Here is a 21,651-nt window from a genome sequence, read left to right on the forward strand (position 1 = left end):
TTCTTATAAAATTGCCTCCACACTGAAAATACCATAAAATCCCCAACAAAACTGTGTCTTTCACAACATATAGACTACTTTAAATGAAGGAAGATAAACTGATTGACCATGATATGAAAATGAGGGAAACTTGGTAACTAGAAGGGTTATAAAGGTAGGTTATAAAATATTCCCAAAATTTGGCCATAAAACATTATGCTACATATAAGCCTCAGGAAAGGAACAACACATAGTCATCACTTTTGTGAATGGAAAACTGGAAAGATAATCAGTGTAGAACTCAAAAAAGGCAAAAATTTCTTCCTCACCTAAAGCAGAATAAATATTCTGTGATTAAAAAAAAAAAATCTATCTAGAGACCATCTGCCCAACAGTAAGAAACAAGATAGATGATAATACTAAAACTGAAAACAAATTTAATTTTATTAAGAATGTAAAGAAAAAAAAGAGATATTACATATTAATTCATCCATGGATCATAACTACCAGAAGGAATTTATCAGTATTAAAATTGTACATACATTCTGTGGGTCAGTTTTCTGGATTTTGCCATGCATGCCATGTTTACTTTTTCATGTGTTACTCCTAAAGTCTACATTGTAAACCCAGAAGTAAGATATTTTGAGTCATTTTTTTATTAAAAGGGAAGTTTGAAAATCTCACACATCCCAAAATTTTAAACTAAAAAATAGAGAAAATTCTTATTCCTAGGAGAAATTAAATTAAAATAATAGAAAACGTTCTCCACACGTTATTCAGTGTTGCAAATATAACCACCAACAATAAGGTAAGCTTCTTACCATAAGATTATCTGAAAGATGATTTTTGTGGGAGTGATTTCTTTCTCTTTGGGTAAGTAAAGAAAGATGTGTAGTTTGCACATAAAGAAATACTGAAAAGTCTATTTACTAACCTGGCCCAGTCCAGGCATACCTCCTCCAAGTCTAAGAAGTCTGTCCATATTTCTAGAAAACAGAAACAAAGGAAAACGTTCCTAAGCACAAAAGTGTTTACTCAATTGCTATCTATATAATTCACCTTCAGTCACTCAGTATGTCAAAAATATTGGTGGTAATTACAACACAACATCAGACTTCCTGTTAATTAACACCACATATTAATTCAAGAAGCTGTCTTCCATGCTAATTAACAGACCTTACTTTACTGCTTTGGTTTTGGGTTATCCCCGGTTTTAAAGACAAGCAATCTTAGCATACTTTCAAAACTTTGCTATCATTAAGTTAATTATATTTTCTCATTGTTATCTAATAAAGTACCTGAATGAGGAAAAAGTGCCTGAAATGCTTATCATATGTATGATTGAATTTCCTTCAATTTGTCCAGAGTGTACAAATAAAAATCCTCACTTTTAAATTAAATTTTAACATCCTCATTAGTAAGTTCTGTGCTAATTAACTTACAGCTTGTCAGTTATCATCAAAACTACATGTGAAAGACATTGTGAGCAGATTATGGATCTCTGAATTAGCATCAAAGGCTTTTTCAAAATGAACTCATTATACTAAAAGAAATATTATAAAGTAAACATTAAATGCATTAAGATAGTGTTCTAGAACCTACACAGATATTTAGCCTTATTTCAGATGTTGTAGACATATACACTTTTTTCAATAAGGAAATTCAGCTGCTGTTCTCAACGATAATTTTGGAGTTAACCAATAGAACATTAACTTTAAAGTACCAATCTGATTTGTTTTTCATGTCTAGAATACTAACAGAAGACATTCTTATAAGCTTGAAAAACTCAAAAGAAATCAAAGGAAAAAAATAGCAAGGATAACAATATGAACTCAACTACACAAAAAAGTGTAACCAAATTATAAAAAATTATTATCAATACAACTAAATACTTTAAACGTGACAATGAAGCATTTCTTCCACTAGAAAATTGTTACTGTGCCTTAAAATTTCTAAATGTATTCTCCAGAAATGGTATTACTACAATTTATATTCTAAATTAAATGCTAATGAATTAGTCGTTTGTTCATGTTGTTTTACTAGTTAGAACTGCTATATACACTAAAATTTAATAATGTACTCATGATCATTACATTACAGCCTAATCATGTTTGTTGGATCTTGCTAACAAGTTACTCCTGTATTTAACCATGTTAATATTGCGAACTTTATCCAAGTCCACATACAGAAATATGCACAAATGACACAGCCATGGAATCTTCACAAAGTGAACACACTCCCATAGCCACTACCTAGATAAATAAACAACATTATCAGCACCTAAGCATACTTCTCAGGCACCCTTTCCAGTCCCTATCACCATGGAAAGATAGAATTCCAACTTCTAATGGTATATATTAGTTCTGCTGCTTTTGAATTTTATATAAACAATTATAAACAACTTTATATCAACAAGTCTATGAGATTCACAACAGATAAATTCATTTTAAAAAATGAAAGGCAAATAAGAAACTTGAGTGTCCAAAGTTTCTGCTTTATAACCTTAACGCATTCCAATAGCAGCATTTACAAAATCTCCATCAAATTCTCATTAAAATTCCTCAACTCAAATACAGCATTTAACACATGGCACTTTTTAAAAGACTATCTACACGGGGGGAGGGGAACTGAATAGTTTAAAATATTTAAGATAATGTGTATAAAATACATAAATACATTTCTCTAGAATGTATTACCAAAGGGAAAAAAAATTCCTTTGGACCATTCCAAGCTTAGAAACTTAAGGAACAAATGGAAAAAAACTAACAACATACAGTATACTTTAGACATTATATACATTCCAGGCCAAAGTCGATTCCCAGCTGTGTTCAGTTTATCTATTCCCCCAGTGTTGTTTCTGATGACTTTACACAGACTCCAGATGCTGTGAATATACATGAGCGATGTGGGGAGCAGAGGGAAAGAAAATCTGGCAGGTCAAATTTGTGTTTTTAGTAAAATTAGATGTCTCAGCAAACAGGAAAAAATATTTAACAAACTAAAACATTTTAGATAACATAAACATATCTAATAAAAATACTAACATTTGGAAATGATATATATCGATAAATGTTCTATATTACACTACTTTCTAAAAAGAGTTACAGAAAGAAAGTAAGAACAAAAATGCTAGCTAATCTAAATGACTTTCATTAGCTCTTAAATCTGGATACCTATCACATATTTATAATTTGATGTATGCTAAAAAATGATACATTTTCATAATATCTTTATATCACTTCCTAAAATAATAGGTGAAAGTTATACACATTCTTGATTCTCACCTGGTCAGTAACTCCAACTCTTGAAGTGTTAAGCTTCAATTCGTTGAGTTTGACAAATTTCTTCTTAACTCAAGCTATACTGGCAGGTATAACTTTTCCAAAGTATTTTTTTCTCTCTCTCCTAAAAAAGGTAAATAAAATAAGATATAATTATTTTGAAAACTATGGAGGAAAATATGCCAAGAGCTAGAAGTGAAGCAAAATTCCTTAAAGCAAAATAGAAATCAAAATTGATTTTAATCACCATTCCCAGAAGAATATGTAAAGGAATAGCATTCCAGGGAGCTATATAAAGCAGAGGATTAACCCCACGTACAAATTTTGTTTTGAAGTCTCTTTTTTGATCAGTTTTAGCTATACATAAGAATTGACATTTCATGACTTTTAGTCTTTCTAGAGGTATTTCAAAGAACAAAGAGAAAATTTACTCATATTTTTAAATAGGACATTGTATTGTGCAATTACCATATAGTCCCATTGCAGATTATTACAAATCCATGATATATTATGGAATCTTAGTGATGTTATTTTCCCATAATTGAAAGTTTGCTATTTCATTGCCGTAGGAACTAGTTCATTTCTTAGTCAATTATTCCCAACTATGCCAAAAAGACTGAAATAACAAGAAAAATGGAAGAGTAAGAATTATCCATGCAATAATGAAATACATTATTGCTATTGCTTCATCCTTCTATTGTGCTGCCCAAAGTATTTTACCATCTTTCAGAAAAATATGAAAGACTAGAGACATAATCTTTGGAGCTTTTTTTTCTTTTTAAGCTTTCATTTGAACACAGTTGAAAATTCAGAATTTTTCATGTTACATCCATAATGTCAAAGATAGGAAAAGTCACAGAGAAAAAAATTTTTACAATGATTAGAGAATCACAAGGTGAATATAAAGAAACAGGTAACAGCACTCTTGTCTCTAACGATAACAATAAAATTGATGGTATAAACCAGGGTTTCTTCAGCACTGTTGACATTCAGAACCAAATTTTTTGTTGTAGGGGTTGTCTTACGCATGACAGGGTGTTTAGCAGCATCCCTGGCCTTTATGCATTAGATACTGGAAGCACCTACCCACTCATGATAATCAAAAATGTCTCCAGACATTGCCAAATGTACCCTGGAAGAGCAAAATCACTCCCAGTTCAGTACCACTGATATAAACAAAATTTCAGACTATACATCTTCAGATAACAAAATTAACCCTACATGAATTTTCTAGAACTGAAGAACCACTGAGTGCTGGAAACAGTTTAGGAGCTCTTTATAAAGTTCAACAAAGAATTACCTTATGACGCAGCAACTTCACTACTAGGTATATATCGAAAAGAATTAAAAATAGGTATTCAAAACAAACACAGGTACATATATGTTTACAGTATCATTATTCTTAACAGCCCAAAGGTGGGAAAAGCCTAAATGTCCATCAAAAGGTGAAAGGATAAACAAATTCTAGTATGACTATACGTACAATGGACCATATGGAATATCATTCAGCTATAATATGGAATGTAGCACTGACACATGTGATAATGTGGATGAACCTCAAAACATGCTACGTAAAGAAAGACATGCACAAAAGGTTGCAAACTGTATGATTCCATTTATATTAAATATCCCAAATATATGAATCTATAGGAAAAGAATGCAGATTAGTGACTGCCAGAGGTTGCAGGTAAGGAGTAAAATGGAGAAACTGCTTAATGGGTAAGGAATTTTACTACAGAATAATGGAAATGTTTTGGAGCTAGACAAAGGTGGTAGTCACACAACACTGAATGTACTAAAAGACAATGAACTGTTCACTTCTTTTTTTTTTTTTTTTTTTTAGATGTATTTGTTTGAGAGAAAGAGAGTCAGAGCACATGCACACTTAATGAGAGGAAGGGCAGGAGACGGGGGAAAGAATCTCAAGCCGACACAACACTGAGAGTAGAGTCTGACACAGTGCTTGATCTCACATCCTCTAAGATCACGACCTGACCTGAAACCAAGAATCAGATGCTTAACTAGCTGAGCCATCCAGGTACCCTGGAACTGTTCACTTTAAAATGGTTAATTTTATGTTAATTGAATTTTACCACAAAAATTATTTTTTAAGTAGATCAATGAGTGAACAATATATTTGAAAGACTAAAAAAAAAAAAGGCTCTCATCTAATTAGGTATTCAACAAGAAGGACTTTACTACAAACTTATTTATTTATTTATTTATTTATTTATAAAAACCAGACTTTAAGATTTTATTTATTTATTCATGAGAAAGACACACACAGAGAGAGCAGAGACAGACAGAGGCAGAGGGAGAAGCAGGCTCCATGCAGGGAGCCCAATGTGGGACTCGACCCCCAGGACTTCAGGATCACACCCTGGGCTGAAGGCGAACGATGAACCACTGAGCCACCCAGGTGTCCCATTACAAGCTATTTTACAAGAACTTGTTTTGCTAAAGAGATGTGTGACATATTCTTTTATCTTTTATAATGCTAATGAAGTTCATATGTGGACAAATGCTAAAGTGTCCAAAAAAATGAGCAAAATGAAATAGGTAATGTAGAAGTGAAAAAAAAAATCATTGGACTAACTTTAATTGGTATTCATAAATCTAAAAAAAAAAATGTTTTGTAAGCAGAGATAATACCCATTGTCTCTTCAACAAAATTATGAACTATCTATGTTTTCAGAAGTATTACAATTGGGAAATGAAAAAGTTCTGGAAACGAATGATGGTGATAGTTGCACAACTTGAATGTACTTAAAGCAACTGAACTGCACATCTAAAAATGGTTAAAATGGCAAGTTTTATGTTATGCATATTTCATATGGAGGTAAAGAGCCATGACTCCGCAGTACAAGTGCCAGTATTCAAATTCTGTCTCTAATACTTATTAGCTGTGTGTCCTTGGGTCAGTTACCTCTCTGAGCCTCAGCTTCCTCATCTGCAAAATGGAAATAATGATAGAATCCATCTTATACAGTTGTTTACAAGATTAAAGAAGACAGTGGACATAAACATTTAACATGATGCTGGGGGGACATCTGGGTGGCTCAGTGGTTGAGCGTCTGCCTTCAGCTCAGGGCATGATCCCGGGACAAGTCCTATATCGGGCTCCCTGCATGGAGCCTGCTTCTCCCTCTGCCTGTGTCTCTGCCTCTCTGTCTCTCTCATGAATAAATAAATAAAATCTTAAAAAAAAAATAACATGCTTGGTGTACAGTAAGTAAACAATGAATGCCAGGTGCTATCATCTACACTACCCTCCTTAGGGGTCTACAATTCATACAACATAGATTCTTCTTCTGTCACTTAGTGAATTTCAAAACAATAGGTACATTTTCACAGTACTAAATGAATTACATTGGAGAGGAGGGACTTCCACTTTGCAGAATTTAGCAAAAGGGTTAATAAAATTAAAGTGTTACACTATAATATAAAAGACAATACTTAGAAATAAAAGCCATACAAAACACCTACGGATCTAAACCAGGCTTTTAAACATATCGAAAAACAGAGGACCCAAGAGCTTATCGTGATATGATTAACTTACTTTAAACATTATCAGATAATATGAATAAAGTGTTTAGCTGTAATTAATATGTCATACATAGAGTAATGTTTAGAATCCTAACTGGTTAAAAAAAAAAAAAAAACACAGTACGTACTTTCAAAAAGTTATACATCAAAAAGTTGATTTTCCACTTGTTCATCTCCCTGAGTTGATATCTGATTAGAACCTGATACAATTAGATTCTGTTCAGGTTGGAATTAAATCAATTCTCAAATATTTACAGGGAATGTACAGAACCACAAGTAACTTTAAAAAACAGACCCTTCAAAATTATCTTAATCTGGATTTGAAATGTGGCAATTTTTTTTAATTTTTCAACCTTTTCACAAGGGACACTGTTGTCCCAATAATTCATAAAATTCAAACAAAATCATGAAGCCCTTAGCTGTTTGAGTTTATCATTGTTTTTCTTAGTTCATTTTTTTTAAAACATATATATATATTTTTTATGATAGTCACAGAGACAGAGAGAGGCAGAGACATAGGCAGAGTGAGAAGCAGGCTCCATGCACCGGGAGCCCGACGTGGGATTCGATCCCGGGTCTCCAGGATCGCGCCCTGGGCCAAAGGCAGGCGCTAAACCGCTGCGCCACCCAGGGATCCCCCTTAGTTCATTTTTCATTTGTACTCCCCAACCCATGTTGCAGTTACATATTACTTCTGAGACTGCTGCTAAACCCCCTCTTTACTCCAGATCTCACTATATCTCTAATTCCTCTACTTTCTGATTTGTGGAAAGTAATTAGGAACTTCTTTGACTTTCTTAAGGGCTTTCTTCAATGGAAGAAATAGAAAAAGTCAATATTAAATTTAATTATATAAGTAGGATTCTGAAAACAAGATTTTTCCAGTTTAGAACAGTGAAAATGGAAATACCACAAACATCTTTTCTTCTGCTCTCTCCTAATTACAGCATTCAGTTAAATATTCATTAAACACAAGTCTCCCCCTCTATCCCAAAGCAGAGTGTTCCTATTAAAACTTTCCTAAGTGGAAATGACATAAGTCGAAGAAACAATTACCATTTTGTAAAAGCAAAAATCCTCTTTGGTTCTCTTTCTGTTAGCAAAAATGGGTATAATGTAGGTGTTCTGTAAAACTCAAGTGGGGTAAAGCTAACTTTCAGATAGTAGGGGAAACCTGTATTACCTTGTACATAAGGTGATACAGAAATAGAGCCACTAAGAAACTCAGTGACTTTCGCTGAATTTATAGTCTATTTGGGGAAGCAGGATATAAACCCATGAAAAATACATAAAGTTAAAGGAAGCAGTGTAGAGCCAGAAAGCCTGTGAAGGCAATCAGACCTCAATTTGAATACGAGCTTCAAAACCTACTCTCCAGGAATGCCTGGGTGGCTCAGTAGGTTAAGTGTCTGCTTTCTGCTCAGGCCATGATCCCAGGGTCCTGGGACTGAGTTTCACATCAGGCGCCCTGCTCAACGGATAGCCTACTTCTCCCTTTCCCTCAGCCAACACCACCCCCTTCATACTCCTCTCTCTCTCTCTCTCTCTCAAATAAATAAAATCTTTAAAACCAAAAACCTATTCTCTGTATGATCTGGAAAACGTTACCTTCTTCTACAGATTTCTTCTATAAGATGGGGATAATACCTACCTTGCAAGTTGGTGGTAAGATGAAATACAATGTGCCTAATATAGTGCCTGGAACATTCTTAAGGTACTCAAGAACTCTTGATACTGTTGTTATCATCACCTTAGAACCAGAAGCTATATTTAATCCAACTCTCATCTTACACATGGAGACTCCAAAATATCACAAAGCAGGATATGAATGTCAAATGAGTGCAAAAAACTGAGTGTACGACAAGTTCCTGAGTAATAAATTTCATGAATATTCAGGTAAGACTTTCAGAAGTGGATACTACATTATAAAATGAACACTGCTATACGATGGAAAACAAAAGCACAATTGCCTCTTGTTCCTGATATTCAAACACGGGTTCCAAACCTACATACTAAACACAAGTTTACACGACAAGCATAAAAATAAAATAAACCCATAACAGGTTAAAATGCAGGTTTACATTTAGAACCGCAAAAGATTATTTACCAAGCACCTTGGGGGGGAAGAAAAATATCCCAAAGTCAACAGATGGGGTTTCTTTGAAAGAGGACTTCAAAACTTCCTTCTGTGGGCCAGAAATAATTTTGTCCTGGGACACATTCAAATCACTATTCAGGCCTTTGACTAAATATCACTTCACTGAACACAACTGTATGTAGTTTATTCTGAGCTACTATATCTTAATCATCTCTCCAAATGCACAGTAACTCACTAAATTTATATTTGTTTAAAGCATATAAACTTTAAATGAGCCAGCTGCCAGCCTTAGGTAACAAAACAAGAAAACCACCACCGTGTTAATAAACATCTCCACCAAAACTGTGTTCAGTTTTTTGTTATTTCGACATTATCAGTGACTGGCTTATGACTTTATTCCTAATAAACAACAGAGCAGCACCAAAAACATATTTCTTTGACCAAAAAATAATAATAGTCTTCACCCAAAACTGCATTTCTATGCTAATTTGTAAAGCTTCTTCCTTGCCTTCCCCATGAATCTTTATCGACTTTTTAGTTACCATTTTTAATTTCAAGACTTTTTCATTCCCCAACTATACTAGATTTATATTAAAACTCTTCCGAAAAGTTTACACTTTTTCTTCTTTTGACAGACACAAAGTAAGTCCCCGGGGAAAACTAAGTTCCAAGAAGTAACAGAGTAGCAGATTAATACTTTATTGAAAACAGGAAATGTTATCTATTCACCAATTTAAAAACAAACAAACAACAAAAAAAACCACACAACTCCTCAATCAAGACAAACTGAAAGTTAAAAGGCAGAGCAGGGGGAAAAAAAACAACAAAAAACAAAAACGAACACCATACTTTGGAAGAGTTTCAGGGTTAAAAACCGGTGCATCTCTGGGGTTTCTGTTTGGTTTTTAAAGGGAATTAAAATCCTAACACTACGAGAAAAAGGGTCAAGGCCCACGGGAAGGGCCAGGGATGGAGGCAGCAGGCCTTCAACGGGCAAGTTCTCGTCCGCGCTGCCTGCCGTCAGGTGCCCGGCGGACACAGCAAGAGGCCACACACAGGTCCCCGCTGCAGGGAGGGGGTCCCCAGGCCGAGTCTAATCCCGCGGGGCGCACCCGGCTGACAGGAGGCCCGGGTCCCCGGCGGAGGGCGGCGGGAGGGCGGCGGCCCGCGCCCCTCGGCGCCCCGGCCTCAGCGGCCGCTCGGCTGCGCAACGTGACTCAGGCGAGCGCGCGGCTGGCGGCGGCCTAGCGCGGCCGCCCGCGGACCGGCCCTCCCTGCCTTACCTGCGGCCGGCGGGCGCGGGAGGCGGCGGTCCGGGCTCTGGTCTCCCACCTGCGGCGACGCGAGGGCGGCGGCGGCGGCTCCCGCTCCACGGGGCTCTGGCTCCGCGAACCGGCGATGAATCAGCCCGATTCCATTCAAAACAGTCGCCCGGGCCTCCGGCGCGAAGCACTTCCGGGTTCACGGCTCGGGGCTCCGCTTCGGCTTCCGTTCCCCGACGGCCAATTGGAGCGGGCTCGGGCGTCGGGCGGGCGCCCCGGAGCAGAGCGCGCACGGACGGCGGCGCGGCCCGCGGCTCGGGCTCGGGCTCGGGCTCGGCCTCGGCTGCGCGCGCCGCACGGAAGCCCGCCCCGACCTCCGCCCCGACCTCCGCCCCTTTCTGCCCCCACCTTCCTCGCGCCCCCTGCGCGCGTCCGGGCCGGGAGGCGCCGGGCTGGGAGGCGGAGCCGCGGGGCGGCGGGCCCCGGAGCCCGGGTCGCTGGCGTGCTGGCGGCGGCGCCCTGGGCCATCTGCGAAGCCCGAGAGAAAGGGGCGTAAAAAGGCGGGGAGAGGTCCCAGGTCCTCTTCACCGCGCACCTACCCACCGCCTTCGCTCTCCGGGGACTGGATTTCCAGGAAAACCCAACGTTTCCCAAATGTTAGAACCACCTATTTTAAGCCCAGTTTCATTTACAGGGCTTTAAAAAAGCATTATTCACGTTTCTCCAAGTAATTAGCGTCAACAGCGTTAAACTCCTCATCTGCTCTGTGCTGGGTTTTCAGAGACCAAAACTGGAGGCCGAGAAAATCGAGGCCGCCCCACCTCGAGTTTAGCATTAGCCCGAGTACAGCCACCGCAGGGCCCTGGGAGTAAGAGCTGAACTTTCCAGGAAAAACCGCGGGACGCCCTCGACAGAGACAGAGAGTCCTGTGTTGGAAGGAAAACAGATCTTAAGAAACTCCCCCACCCTTTCCCCCATATTGGAATGAAAAAATTCTTCTGCCCCTTCTGAAAATCCCCTAGACCAGCCCATAAAACCCCAGCTGGAACCCACCCCGGGGTCCCAGTCCCTGCTCCGCCCTGTGGGGCACACTTGGACCCAAGCTGGAGCTTGTTAGTAAACCCTCCGGTACTTGCATCGGTGTCGGCTCCTTGGTGGTTTCTCAGATTCGCAATCTTGGGCACAACAAAAACCACCCGAGAAATGACCGATTATCGACAAATCTATATCCTACTTAGGCACAGGCTCTGTTCAGGGCAACATGTTCACCCCTTGACTTTGTCAAGTATGTTCCAAATAATAAGCATCCTTAAGGCATTCCCAAGTCAAGATTGGTGATGAATCCTCTGGATGGAGGGAGAGGAGGGATTACAGCATCTGAATCCGAAGCCATTGGAGTGTACGTAATTACACAGAACTTCCCTCTGAAAGATACTCCATTTCTATCTAAAAAAAACAAATACATCGATTATTTTAACCATAGGTAATAATACATTTGGACCAGCATCTTTCTGTGTCTCCCCAAACTGTGCCTACTTGTTTGCTTTTTTGTTTGGTGAACGACCCCATCCTTCAACTAGTTTGCTTCATCAGACATGAGAGTAGGCGTTTCCCTCCTGTTCACCTGGTCCCACTGGCCTCCCAGTTAATCACCCTGTAAATCATGAAGTGTCTAACCTGTAAAAGAACTTTTCTAATCCACCACTCACCTTTCTCCATTTCCTCTACTCCAGACTTAACCCAAGCCTTCCTCATTTTTTTTCCTAGAATGATGCAATAATCTTAATATCCATACTTCCAATTTGTCCCCCTTAAATCCATTCTCATTTATTAGCAAAGAATTTTTTTCAATTACACAAATACAGTCATGTCCTTCCTTTGCTAAACATTTCACCAGTGACGCCCTCTAACAATCAATACAAAGGTCAAAAATCTCTTTATTTAGAACAGCCTTGCTTCCAGCCACACTAAAGCTAGGGAATGAGATCTATAGGGACTTTGAAAAATTCAGACATTTCTAGGAATCTAAAAGGTAATATGCATGCTTAAGGACATGCGCATACCTAGGGATGTGTGAATGCTCAAGAAAGCCCTGAGAAGGCCCCAAGCTCTCACCTCTGTCTGACCTTTAGGCTCTACACAAGCAAGAAGTGAAAACCAGAGCTTCAGCAGGGCAAACATGACTATGGCCAGCGATTTCTACCTGCACGACTACGTAGGGCACAAGGGCAAGTTTGGACATGAGTTTCTGGAATTCGAGTTTCAGCCAGACGGAAAGCGTAGATATGCCAACAACAGCAATTACAAAAATGATGTCATGATCAGGAAGGAGGCTTATGTACACAAGAGCGTAATGGAGGAACTCAAGAGGATTATTGATGACAGTGAAATTACAAAAGAAGATGATGCCTTGTGGCCTCCCCCTGACAGAGTTGGCCGACAGGAGCTTGAGATTGTAATTGGAGATGAACACATTTCTTTTACCACCTCAAAAATAGGTTCTCTTATTGATGTAAATCAGTCAAAATATCCTGAAGGCCTTCGAGTATTTTACTATTTGGTACAGGACCTGAAATGTTTAGTATTTAGTCTTATTGGATTATATTTCAAGATTAAACCAATCTAAATTGTATGTTTTTGAAGCTGTTTTTATATTTTTTTCTTATCTTTTTTTAAGATATTTATTTATTTATTCATTCATTCATTCATAGAGACACGCAGAGAGAGAGAGAGGCAGAGACACAGGCAGAGGGAGAAGCAGGCTCCATGCAGGGGGCCCAACATGGGACTCAATCCCAGGTCTCCAGGATCACACCCCAGGCTGCAGGCGGTGCTAAACCACTGTGCCACGGGGGCTGCCCTGTTTTTATATTTAATTAAGGGATGGGTTTGTCATTTACACTATTGGGATTTTTATAAATGTGAAACTTCTTTTTGTATGCCAACTAAAAGTAAGAAAGTACGTAAATAGACTAATGGTTATTCTCACTTGGGTCCAAGTGGTTAGACAGTCCTCACACATGAAATTCTGTAAATAAAAGCAACGTTTTGTTGAGAGTTTGCTCTAATGAAACATATCAAAACCTCAAGAAAAAAAAAAAAAAAAAACAAAAGAAAGAAGTGAAAACTAAAAGAGAGGCGTAAACTCACTGCCTCAGTGCTGAAGCCATGCCATACACATGCTAAGCCCCCCTCAGCAAAGACTAGAAGAATCCTTGGTTGAAGACATTTAAGGAAATCTCTCCAGTCATCAGATGACTACTTAAACTAACTGAGCAAAGACTTCACTGGTCACACACATAACAAAGAATATAGACTTTAAGGAATGCATTCAAAAAGTCATTAAACCAGGACACCTGGGTGGCTCAGTGGGTTAAGCCCCTGCCTTTGACTTGGGTCATTATCTTGGGGTCCTGGGTTTGAGCCCTGCATTGGGCTCCCTGCTGGATGGGAAGTCTGCCTCTCTCTCTCCCCTTTAAAAATATGTCACTAAACCAGCATCTGGTATAACAAACAGAAACAACAAAAACCCTGGGGAGGGAGTAGAGTCTTATTTCCATAGTTGCTACATTATATTATTTGAAATATCCAGTTTTCAAAATAAAAAGGTTTTAAAAGTACAACACATGCAAACAAATAACAATGTAAGGTCCATACAGAGAGGAAAAGCAATTAATAGAAACTCTCTCTGAGGAAGCCCATATGTTGAACTTCCTACATAAAGACTTTATATAAAATATTTTAAATATAGGGGCACCTGGGGGGCTCAGTGGTTGAGCATCAGCTTCAGCTCAGGTTATGATCCCAGGGTCCTAGGATCGAGTCCTGCATTGGGCTCCCCACACAGAGCCTGCTTCTCCCTCTGCCTATATCTCTGCCTCTCTCTGTGTGTCTCTCATGAATAAATAAATAGATCTTAAAAAGAAGATATTTTAAATATATTCACAAAGCCAAAGGAAATCATGTCTAAAGAACTAGAAGGAAATATGAGGAGAATATTTTGCCAGATAAAATCAATAAAGAGATAAAAATTATTTAAAAAACAAAAATTCTATAGAGTTGAAAAGTATAAAAACTGAAATGAAAAATTGATTAGAGTGGCTCAATTGCATATTTGAGCAGAGGGAAGAAAGAATCAGCAAATTTGACTACAGATTAGTTGAGACGATCAAGTTTGGAGAACATATAGAAAAGAAAATAAAGAAACACAAAGACACACAGAAGTCTGTGGAACACACTCAGGCATACCAACATATGTATAATGTGAGTCTTAGAGGAGAAAGAGGAAAAGGCAGAAATATTTGGAGACATAATGGTCAAAAGCTTCCCAAATTTGATAAAAACATTAATCCTCACATCCAAGAAGATTAATAAATTCCAAATTGAATAAATTCAAAGAAATTCATACCTGGACACATGATAATCAAACTGTTGAAAGCCAAAGGCAAGGAGAAAATCTTGAAAGTGTCAAGAGAAAAGCCACTCATCACATAATTCTCAATAGAATTTACAACCTAGGCTATAGAAGCAGAAAACAGTGGCATGACATATTCAAAATACTGAAGAGGAAAAAAAAAATCAACCAAGAATTCTATATTCAGGAAAACTATCCTTCAAAAAATGAAGGAGAAATTAATATAGCTCCAAAATATATGTATAAACAAAAATAGAATTCATCACCAGGAAATGTGCCCTACAAGAGATACTAAAGGGAGTTCTTCAGGTTAAAATAAAAGGTCACTAGACATAAATGATAATTGACATGAAAAAACAGAGGACACTTGTACAGATAACTGCCTAAGTAAATACAAAAGACAGTCTAAATATATTTTTATTTGTAAATCATTTTTTTCTATTTGACTTAAAAGACAACTGCATAAAGCAATAATAATTCTGCATTAGCAGATTTGTATAAAGATGTAATTTGTATCACAGTGACAACATAAAGGAAAGAGGAGGGAATGAAGTTATAGAGTAGTGAAGTTTTTGTATACTATTAAAATTAAGTTGGTATTAATCTGAACTGTAGTGTTATAACTTGGTAATTGTAATCCCCACAGCAACTACTAGGAAAATAATCAAAAGATATATAATTTAAAAAATGACAACGGAATTAAAATGGTACACTAGAAAATATGTATTTTTACAGAAAAGGCAGCAGTTATGAAGGAACAGAATAGCAAACAACATATGACATGAAAAGAAATAACAAAATGTCAAGTGTAAATATTACCTTATCAGTAATTACATTACTTATAAATGAATGAAACTTTCTGATTAAAAGACAACTATCTCAGAATGGGTTAGAAAAAAAGATACAACTGTCTACAGTCCATAAGAGACACACTTTAGATTCAAAGACATAAGAAATATTGAAACTAAAAATATGAAAAACATATATTGTGCAAACAGGAACTAAAATGGTACAACCACTTTGGGCATTGTTCTGCTATTTTTTAAAATAAAGTTAAAAATACAACTACCATTTGACCTGGCAACTATACTGTATATATTTATCCAAAGTAAATAAAAACATATATCCACACCAAGATTTGAATGTGAAAAAAAAAAAAAAAAGATTTGAATGTGATTGTTTACAGCAGTTTTATTAATCATAGGCCTAAACTGGAAATAATCCAAATGTTTCCCAACTGGTAAAGGGATAAAGTATGATATGTCCTTACAATGCAACAATATTCAGCAATAAAAAAAACTAAAGATGTGTACAACAACACTGATTACCTTCAAAAACATCATGCTGAGGCAAAGAAGTGAGGCACAAAAGAGTACATGCTGTGTAACATCATTTTAATGAAACTCTAAACAAATGAAATCGAATATATAGTGACAGAAAGCAGATCAGCGGCTATCTTGGGGGTTTGAAGTGGAGTTAGGTGGAAGAACTGATTGCATGGATAAAAGAACTTTTTAGGTTGTTAGAAATGTTCTTTATTTTTTTGTGTGGTGGTGGTTTGTCAAAACTAATCTAATAGTACACTTAAAATGGGTACATTTTTATTGAATATTATTTATACTACCATGAAGGTGACTTAAAAGAAGAAAAAATTTTCAAATTTGTTATTGTATCCTTTGCCTTGATTATGCCAAGGTATTTGTAGTTAAATCATGTTGTTTTATGACTCAGAATATCAAACCTATTGTTTCTCCTGTCCAAAATGTCCTTCCTGGGCAGCCCCAGTGGTGCAGCGGTTTAGCGCCGCCTGCAGCCTGGGGTGTGATCCTGGAGACCCAGGATTGAGTCCTACCTCGGGCTCTCTGCATGGAGCCTGCTTCTCCCTCTGCCTGTGTCTCTTCCTCTCTCTCTCTGAATAAAAATATATATATATATATATATATATATATATATATATATATTTTTTTTTTTTTTAAATAATAAAAATCCTTTTAAAAATTTAAAAAATTTTTAAAAATGTCCTTCTTCCCATCTGCTATCCCCACAGTCCACCCCATCTTTTTGCAGAGTGGTTGGTTCATTTGAATCATGTATCTTACCCTACAATCCTGCTCTATAATCTCTTTTTTTATTCGTCTTCATTCCCATTTAAACTTTTAACTTCTTCAGAGAAGAGAACATGGTCGGGCCATAAATTGGTACTGAAAATTTTTGTTGACTATTGACGTATTACTTGTCCATGTACTTTGCTTCCTGACTATATACTCAAAAGGATCAGAAACATTTTAAGTCCAAATACAGCTCCTCTAGAAATAATCAATTCTTTAAAAATTAACAACCAAATTTAGGGAATTTAAATGGCCACATATCTGATACAAATACTACATGCTAATATTTAAAACATTCATTGTTTGTATCAGTCTCAGTGTATCTTTGGAGAACACCTCAGTGAACAGAATTGTGAAATGTTTGATATACTCCCCAAAATGATAAGTTGCTGAAAGTTCACATTATCAAATATGTAACGTACACTGCATCAGAGAGAAACTTTTCTGCTCATTTGGTATCTTCTGAAACTGAGAGGTTTGTTAAATGAATGAATAGCTCTAGCTGTTCAAAATGCATCACGCTTATTTTAAGAATTTCTTCCTATTTGTAAAGAGCACTATGTATATATATATATATATATAACTCCTTTCATATACAAAGTCTGACCACATGACTAATAAGAAATTGTAACAGTAAATTTTCAGATAACCCAGCTTTACAATTATGAATATCAGAAAAGGGCTGTTGCCATTTGAATTTTAAAGAAATGTTTGGGAAGAATTTAAGAAACACATTGTTTTCTATTCAAAATTTAAAATCCATTTTAATTGTTATACCTAATTATAGTTTTTAAGTTATGCAGCTTATGAGTATTATAAATATAGATCTAGCACAAGAAAAAGGAAAAATAGGAAAATATTTACTTTTTAAAGTACAGTGAATTAATTTAATGTATAAGGCCAATAAAATAATTGTTACTTCTGCCAGATGGTATTTTACATTTTGATAAAAAGATATATTCTTAATCATATATGTCAAGGAAAAGCGACCATATGTTGTTAAACACTTCCAATTTGTCATTTGATTTAAAAGGCACTACTGATGTTGCCATAAATTTTTTTGGTGATGTGGCCTAAGTATCCTTGGTGTCAATAAAATTTAATCTTCTCAAGTAATTTCCATATTTCTCTTTGACTGAGTGAATAATTCAACAAAGAATTTTTCTTAGCATCTATGAAGAAAGGACACCATAAAGAAGATAAATTAGAATCTGGAGTTTATATTCAAGTTACTACAGTATAACCCCTGTTTTCAAGAAACCTCTAAAATTTAATTTACTGTATTCTAGCAAAGTAAATAAAATAAAGACTCAAATGATTCCAAACTGATGTCCCCTCAGTTTAGAAACCCAATATATTCTTACAACAAAAAAGGTGATTATTTACATTACAAAATTATTTTGCACATTAAAAAAGGGTTTCTAATGAAAGACACTTTACAGAAGACATAGAAAATAGTATTCAATCTCTAATGGAAAGAGGGAAATTGGTATTAGATGATTATTAAAACAAAGGTTTGTATGCCTTTGTTTCCTGGACCTTTTTGAAAAGGGAATTTGTTGGTTCCTCTTACTTGCCATTTTCCACCCATTTCTCTTTCACTCTACAAGGCTTTATGTATGATTTTATTCAGGCTTAAAGTTTAAATTACTGGGTCATCTGGGTGGCTTGGTCAGTTAGGCATCCAACTCTTGATTTCAGCTCAGATCCTGATCTGGATTATGGGATTGAACCCCACATCGTGCTCCAAGCTCACTGCTTGTTCCAAGCAAGGAGTCTGCTTCTCTATCTCTTTCTCTCCCTCTCCCCTCCCACCTTCCTTCCTCTCCTTCTGCCACTCCCCTCCTCTAAAATAAATAAATCTTTTTTAAAAATAAAGTTTTAATTACTATGTACATTCTGAAGACCTGCAAATTTCTAGTATCTGTGCCTATCTCTTCTCCAGGTTTTTCATTGTCATATGGCTATATTATTATTTATCCATTCTCCAGTTGATGGACATATAGATTGTTTCCAGTTTTTTGTTATTACAAACGGGGCTGCTATAAATATTCTATGTTTTCCATGTCTATTTGCCCAAAAGATTCTCTCTATTTTTTTTTTTTTGCCCAAAAGATTCTCAATGATATATACCTAGAAGTTAAATGGCTGGGTTCTAAGGCATGCATGTTGTCAATTTCAATAGCTAATAACTGAACTGTTTTCCAATTTAATCTTCAAACTTTCTCATCGCTTTACATTATCACCAACATATAACTTTGTTAGACTTCTTAATTTTTGCCAATCTAATGGGACAAAAATGATATATTTTTTTGCTTTAATTTGCATGTTCCTGACTGCTAATAAGTTGAACATCTTTCATATGTTTGTTGGCCATTTACATTTTCTCTTTTCTAAAATGTCAATTCATGACTTTGGCACATTCTTTACTATGGTGTTATGTGTCCTTTTCTGCATATTTTCAAACTCTTCATTTTGCACTTCAGTAAAATGAAACCCAAAGAGCATACATCACATGGGAAAGGTCATATTGTTAGTAGAAAGTCACAGTCATAGGAACCATTGGGTTTTTTGTTTGTTTGTTTGTTTGTTTGTTTGTTTTGGTGGAAAAGAAACTCATGTGCAACTAATGGCATTTCCTTCTATGTTATAATTTTATTTTTCTAATGTGGAAAGAAATATAATATTAAATTTCCATGGCACTCTAGATTACATTCTATACTACAGATTGCATTTGATCACATCCTTTCTGAGCCAGGCAGATATACAGGCTTAGAGGTCCACTGAGATTGGAGTGCTGTCCCAAGGATGCAACACCCAACAGTAAACATTAAGAAGTCATAGATTTGTCCATTATATTTTATTTTATTTTATTTTGTCCATTGTATTTTAAATAACACGGAGGGGATCCCTGGGTGGCTCAGCGGTTTAGCATCTGCCTTTGGCCCAGGGCACAATCCTGGAGTCCCGGAATCGAGTCCCACGTCGGGCTCCCGGCATGGAGCATGCTTCTCCCTCCTCCTGTGTCTCTGCCTCTCTCTCTCTCTCTCTGTCTATGTCTATCATGAATAAATAAAAATAAATAAATAAATAAATAAATAAATAAATAACACGGGAAATTTATTAACAACTATCCTGGAAACTCAAATTTGGGGGATGGAGTGAGGGAAGTATGTAGTGTAATAAATCTTCTATTCATTGTGATCTATCTACTCATTATCTAAAGTGATTGAGAGGTAAAATCAAAATGCAGTGTATTTTTTCTTGTTTATCATGAGTTTTACAGGTAGTATACAAAATAATTTTAGATAGTCCATGGACAATTATCACAGTAATAGGTATATACTTACCTTGATCCATACTAGAAAAATACTTAATAGCATATTGGATCTGTGGTTTAATGGCTATTATTGCTTAAGACGGCACTCAATTCTTTCAAAATCATCTATTAAAGAAAAATATTAAGTAAGCAATAACACAAATAGGATGTGGGTGGGAAAATTGTGAAATGGTGAATAAATGACAAAAATTTCAAAAACACTGATAGTTATCCTGGTCAGAGGTAAACCTGAATTTATAAATTGACTCCAGGGGTGCCTGGTGGCTCAATTAGTTAAGCATCTGATTCTTTTTTTTTTTTTTTTTTTTAGCATCTGATTCTTGATTTCGGCTCAGGTCACAATCTCAGGGTTGTGGGATCAAGTGGTACATCAAGCCCCACATTGGGCTCCACACCCAGCAGGGAGTCTGCTTCTTTCTCCTTCTGCCCCTCCCCTTGCTTGCTCTCTCTCTCTCTCTCTCAGATAAATAAATAAATTAATAAATAAATAAATAAATAAATAAATAAAATAAATTCACTCCATCACTTTCTATTTGCATGAAATTGGGAAGTTATTTACCTTCCTTGACTATAGTGGTTATTTTAGTTATTTTTTTTAAGATTTTATTTATTTATTCATGAGAGACAGAGAGAGAGGCAGATACACAGGCAGAGGGAGAAGCAGGCTCCAGGAAGGGAGCCCGACGTGGGACTCAATCCCGGGTCTCCAGGATCACACACTGGGCTGAAGGCGGCGCTAAACCGCTGAGCCACCCAGCTGCCCATTTTAGTTATTTTTAGTCGCTTTAGCAAATACCAAAATAGTAATGGCTTCAACAAGCTATAACATTTTCTCCTATCTCACATGCAAGTTCAAGGTGGTGAGGGAGTCAGGGTGGCACTGCTCCATGAAGTTCTCTAGAAACCTGGAATCCTTCAGGACAATGAATCTTGAGAGACAAAGGAAAGGAGCTCTCTAGTTCCCCCAGTTGTCCCAGCTTACTCTCTGGAGAGTTTCCAGGTCTCAGTACAGGAAAGTAGAACTTAGTCAAAGCCAAGGGTCTACCTGAGTTGAAGAGATAGAGGTGAGAGTTGGGGAAACCCGGTTGCTAGAGTTCGCGGGGCTGTGTACCAGAGAGAAGAGAGGTTACGGGGAGAACACCAGAGATATGTAGAGAGACTGCATTTAGTAATCAGTTAAGTGTTAATCAACAGTGTGTGTGGCTAGATAAAGAACAATGTGAAATGATTAGAGGGACAAGTGACAAGTTTGTAGGGGCTAGGAATAATACCTATTCCCAACAGCTAGACTAAGTTAAAAATCTTCAGTTGCATCAGTTAGAGCACCCAAGAAGGGGATGCTTCATTAGTGGAGAATAATTAGCCCTAGACTAATTGTGGGTCTGGTCCTACTTAAAAAGCTTAAAGGCAAGACCCCAAAGGATCAAAGTGTTTCTACATAACTGAACCAGATTCACTATTAAGATATCAATTCTCTCTGAGCTAATTCTAAAATTCATATGGAAATGCAAAGGACTTAGGTGAACCAAAACAACTCTGAAAAAGAGGAACAAAGCTGAAGAACTTATACTACCTGACTTCAAGTCTTACTAAACAACTGTAATAATCCAGACAGTGGTATTT

At 36.8% G+C, this 21,651-nt stretch overlaps 1 protein-coding gene and 1 pseudogene across 3 annotated transcripts in view; one reads left to right on the forward strand and one right to left on the reverse strand.

Annotated features, from left to right (window-relative positions):
* Nucleotides 1–10,496, reverse strand: part of PSMD14 (proteasome 26S subunit, non-ATPase 14) — a 102,764-nt gene extending 92,268 nt beyond the window's left edge. The window contains exons 1-3 of one of the 3 annotated variants that reach the window (XM_072811395.1): nt 10,188–10,496; nt 3,264–3,384; nt 914–965 (exon numbers count right to left, since the gene is read on the reverse strand). In XM_072811395.1, coding sequence (XP_072667496.1) covers nt 914–961 — 48 coding nt within the window. In that variant the 5' untranslated portion in view covers nt 962–965; nt 3,264–3,384; nt 10,188–10,496. Of the gene's footprint in view, nt 1–913; nt 966–3,263; nt 3,385–8,457; nt 9,397–9,753; nt 10,093–10,187 lie in introns of those variants that run through there. The other 2 variants (XM_072811397.1, XM_072811396.1) reach the window with 2 other exon arrangements.
* A 1,609-nt stretch (nt 10,497–12,105) lies between these two features.
* On the forward strand, nt 12,106–12,798 carry LOC140624193 (protein mago nashi homolog pseudogene; annotated as a pseudogene).
* The last annotated feature ends 8,853 nt before the right edge of the window (nt 12,799–21,651 follow it).

This window comes from Canis lupus, chromosome 34 (assembly GCF_048164855.1).
Source record: "Canis lupus baileyi chromosome 34, mCanLup2.hap1, whole genome shotgun sequence".
NCBI lineage: Eukaryota > Metazoa > Chordata > Mammalia > Carnivora > Canidae > Canis > Canis lupus.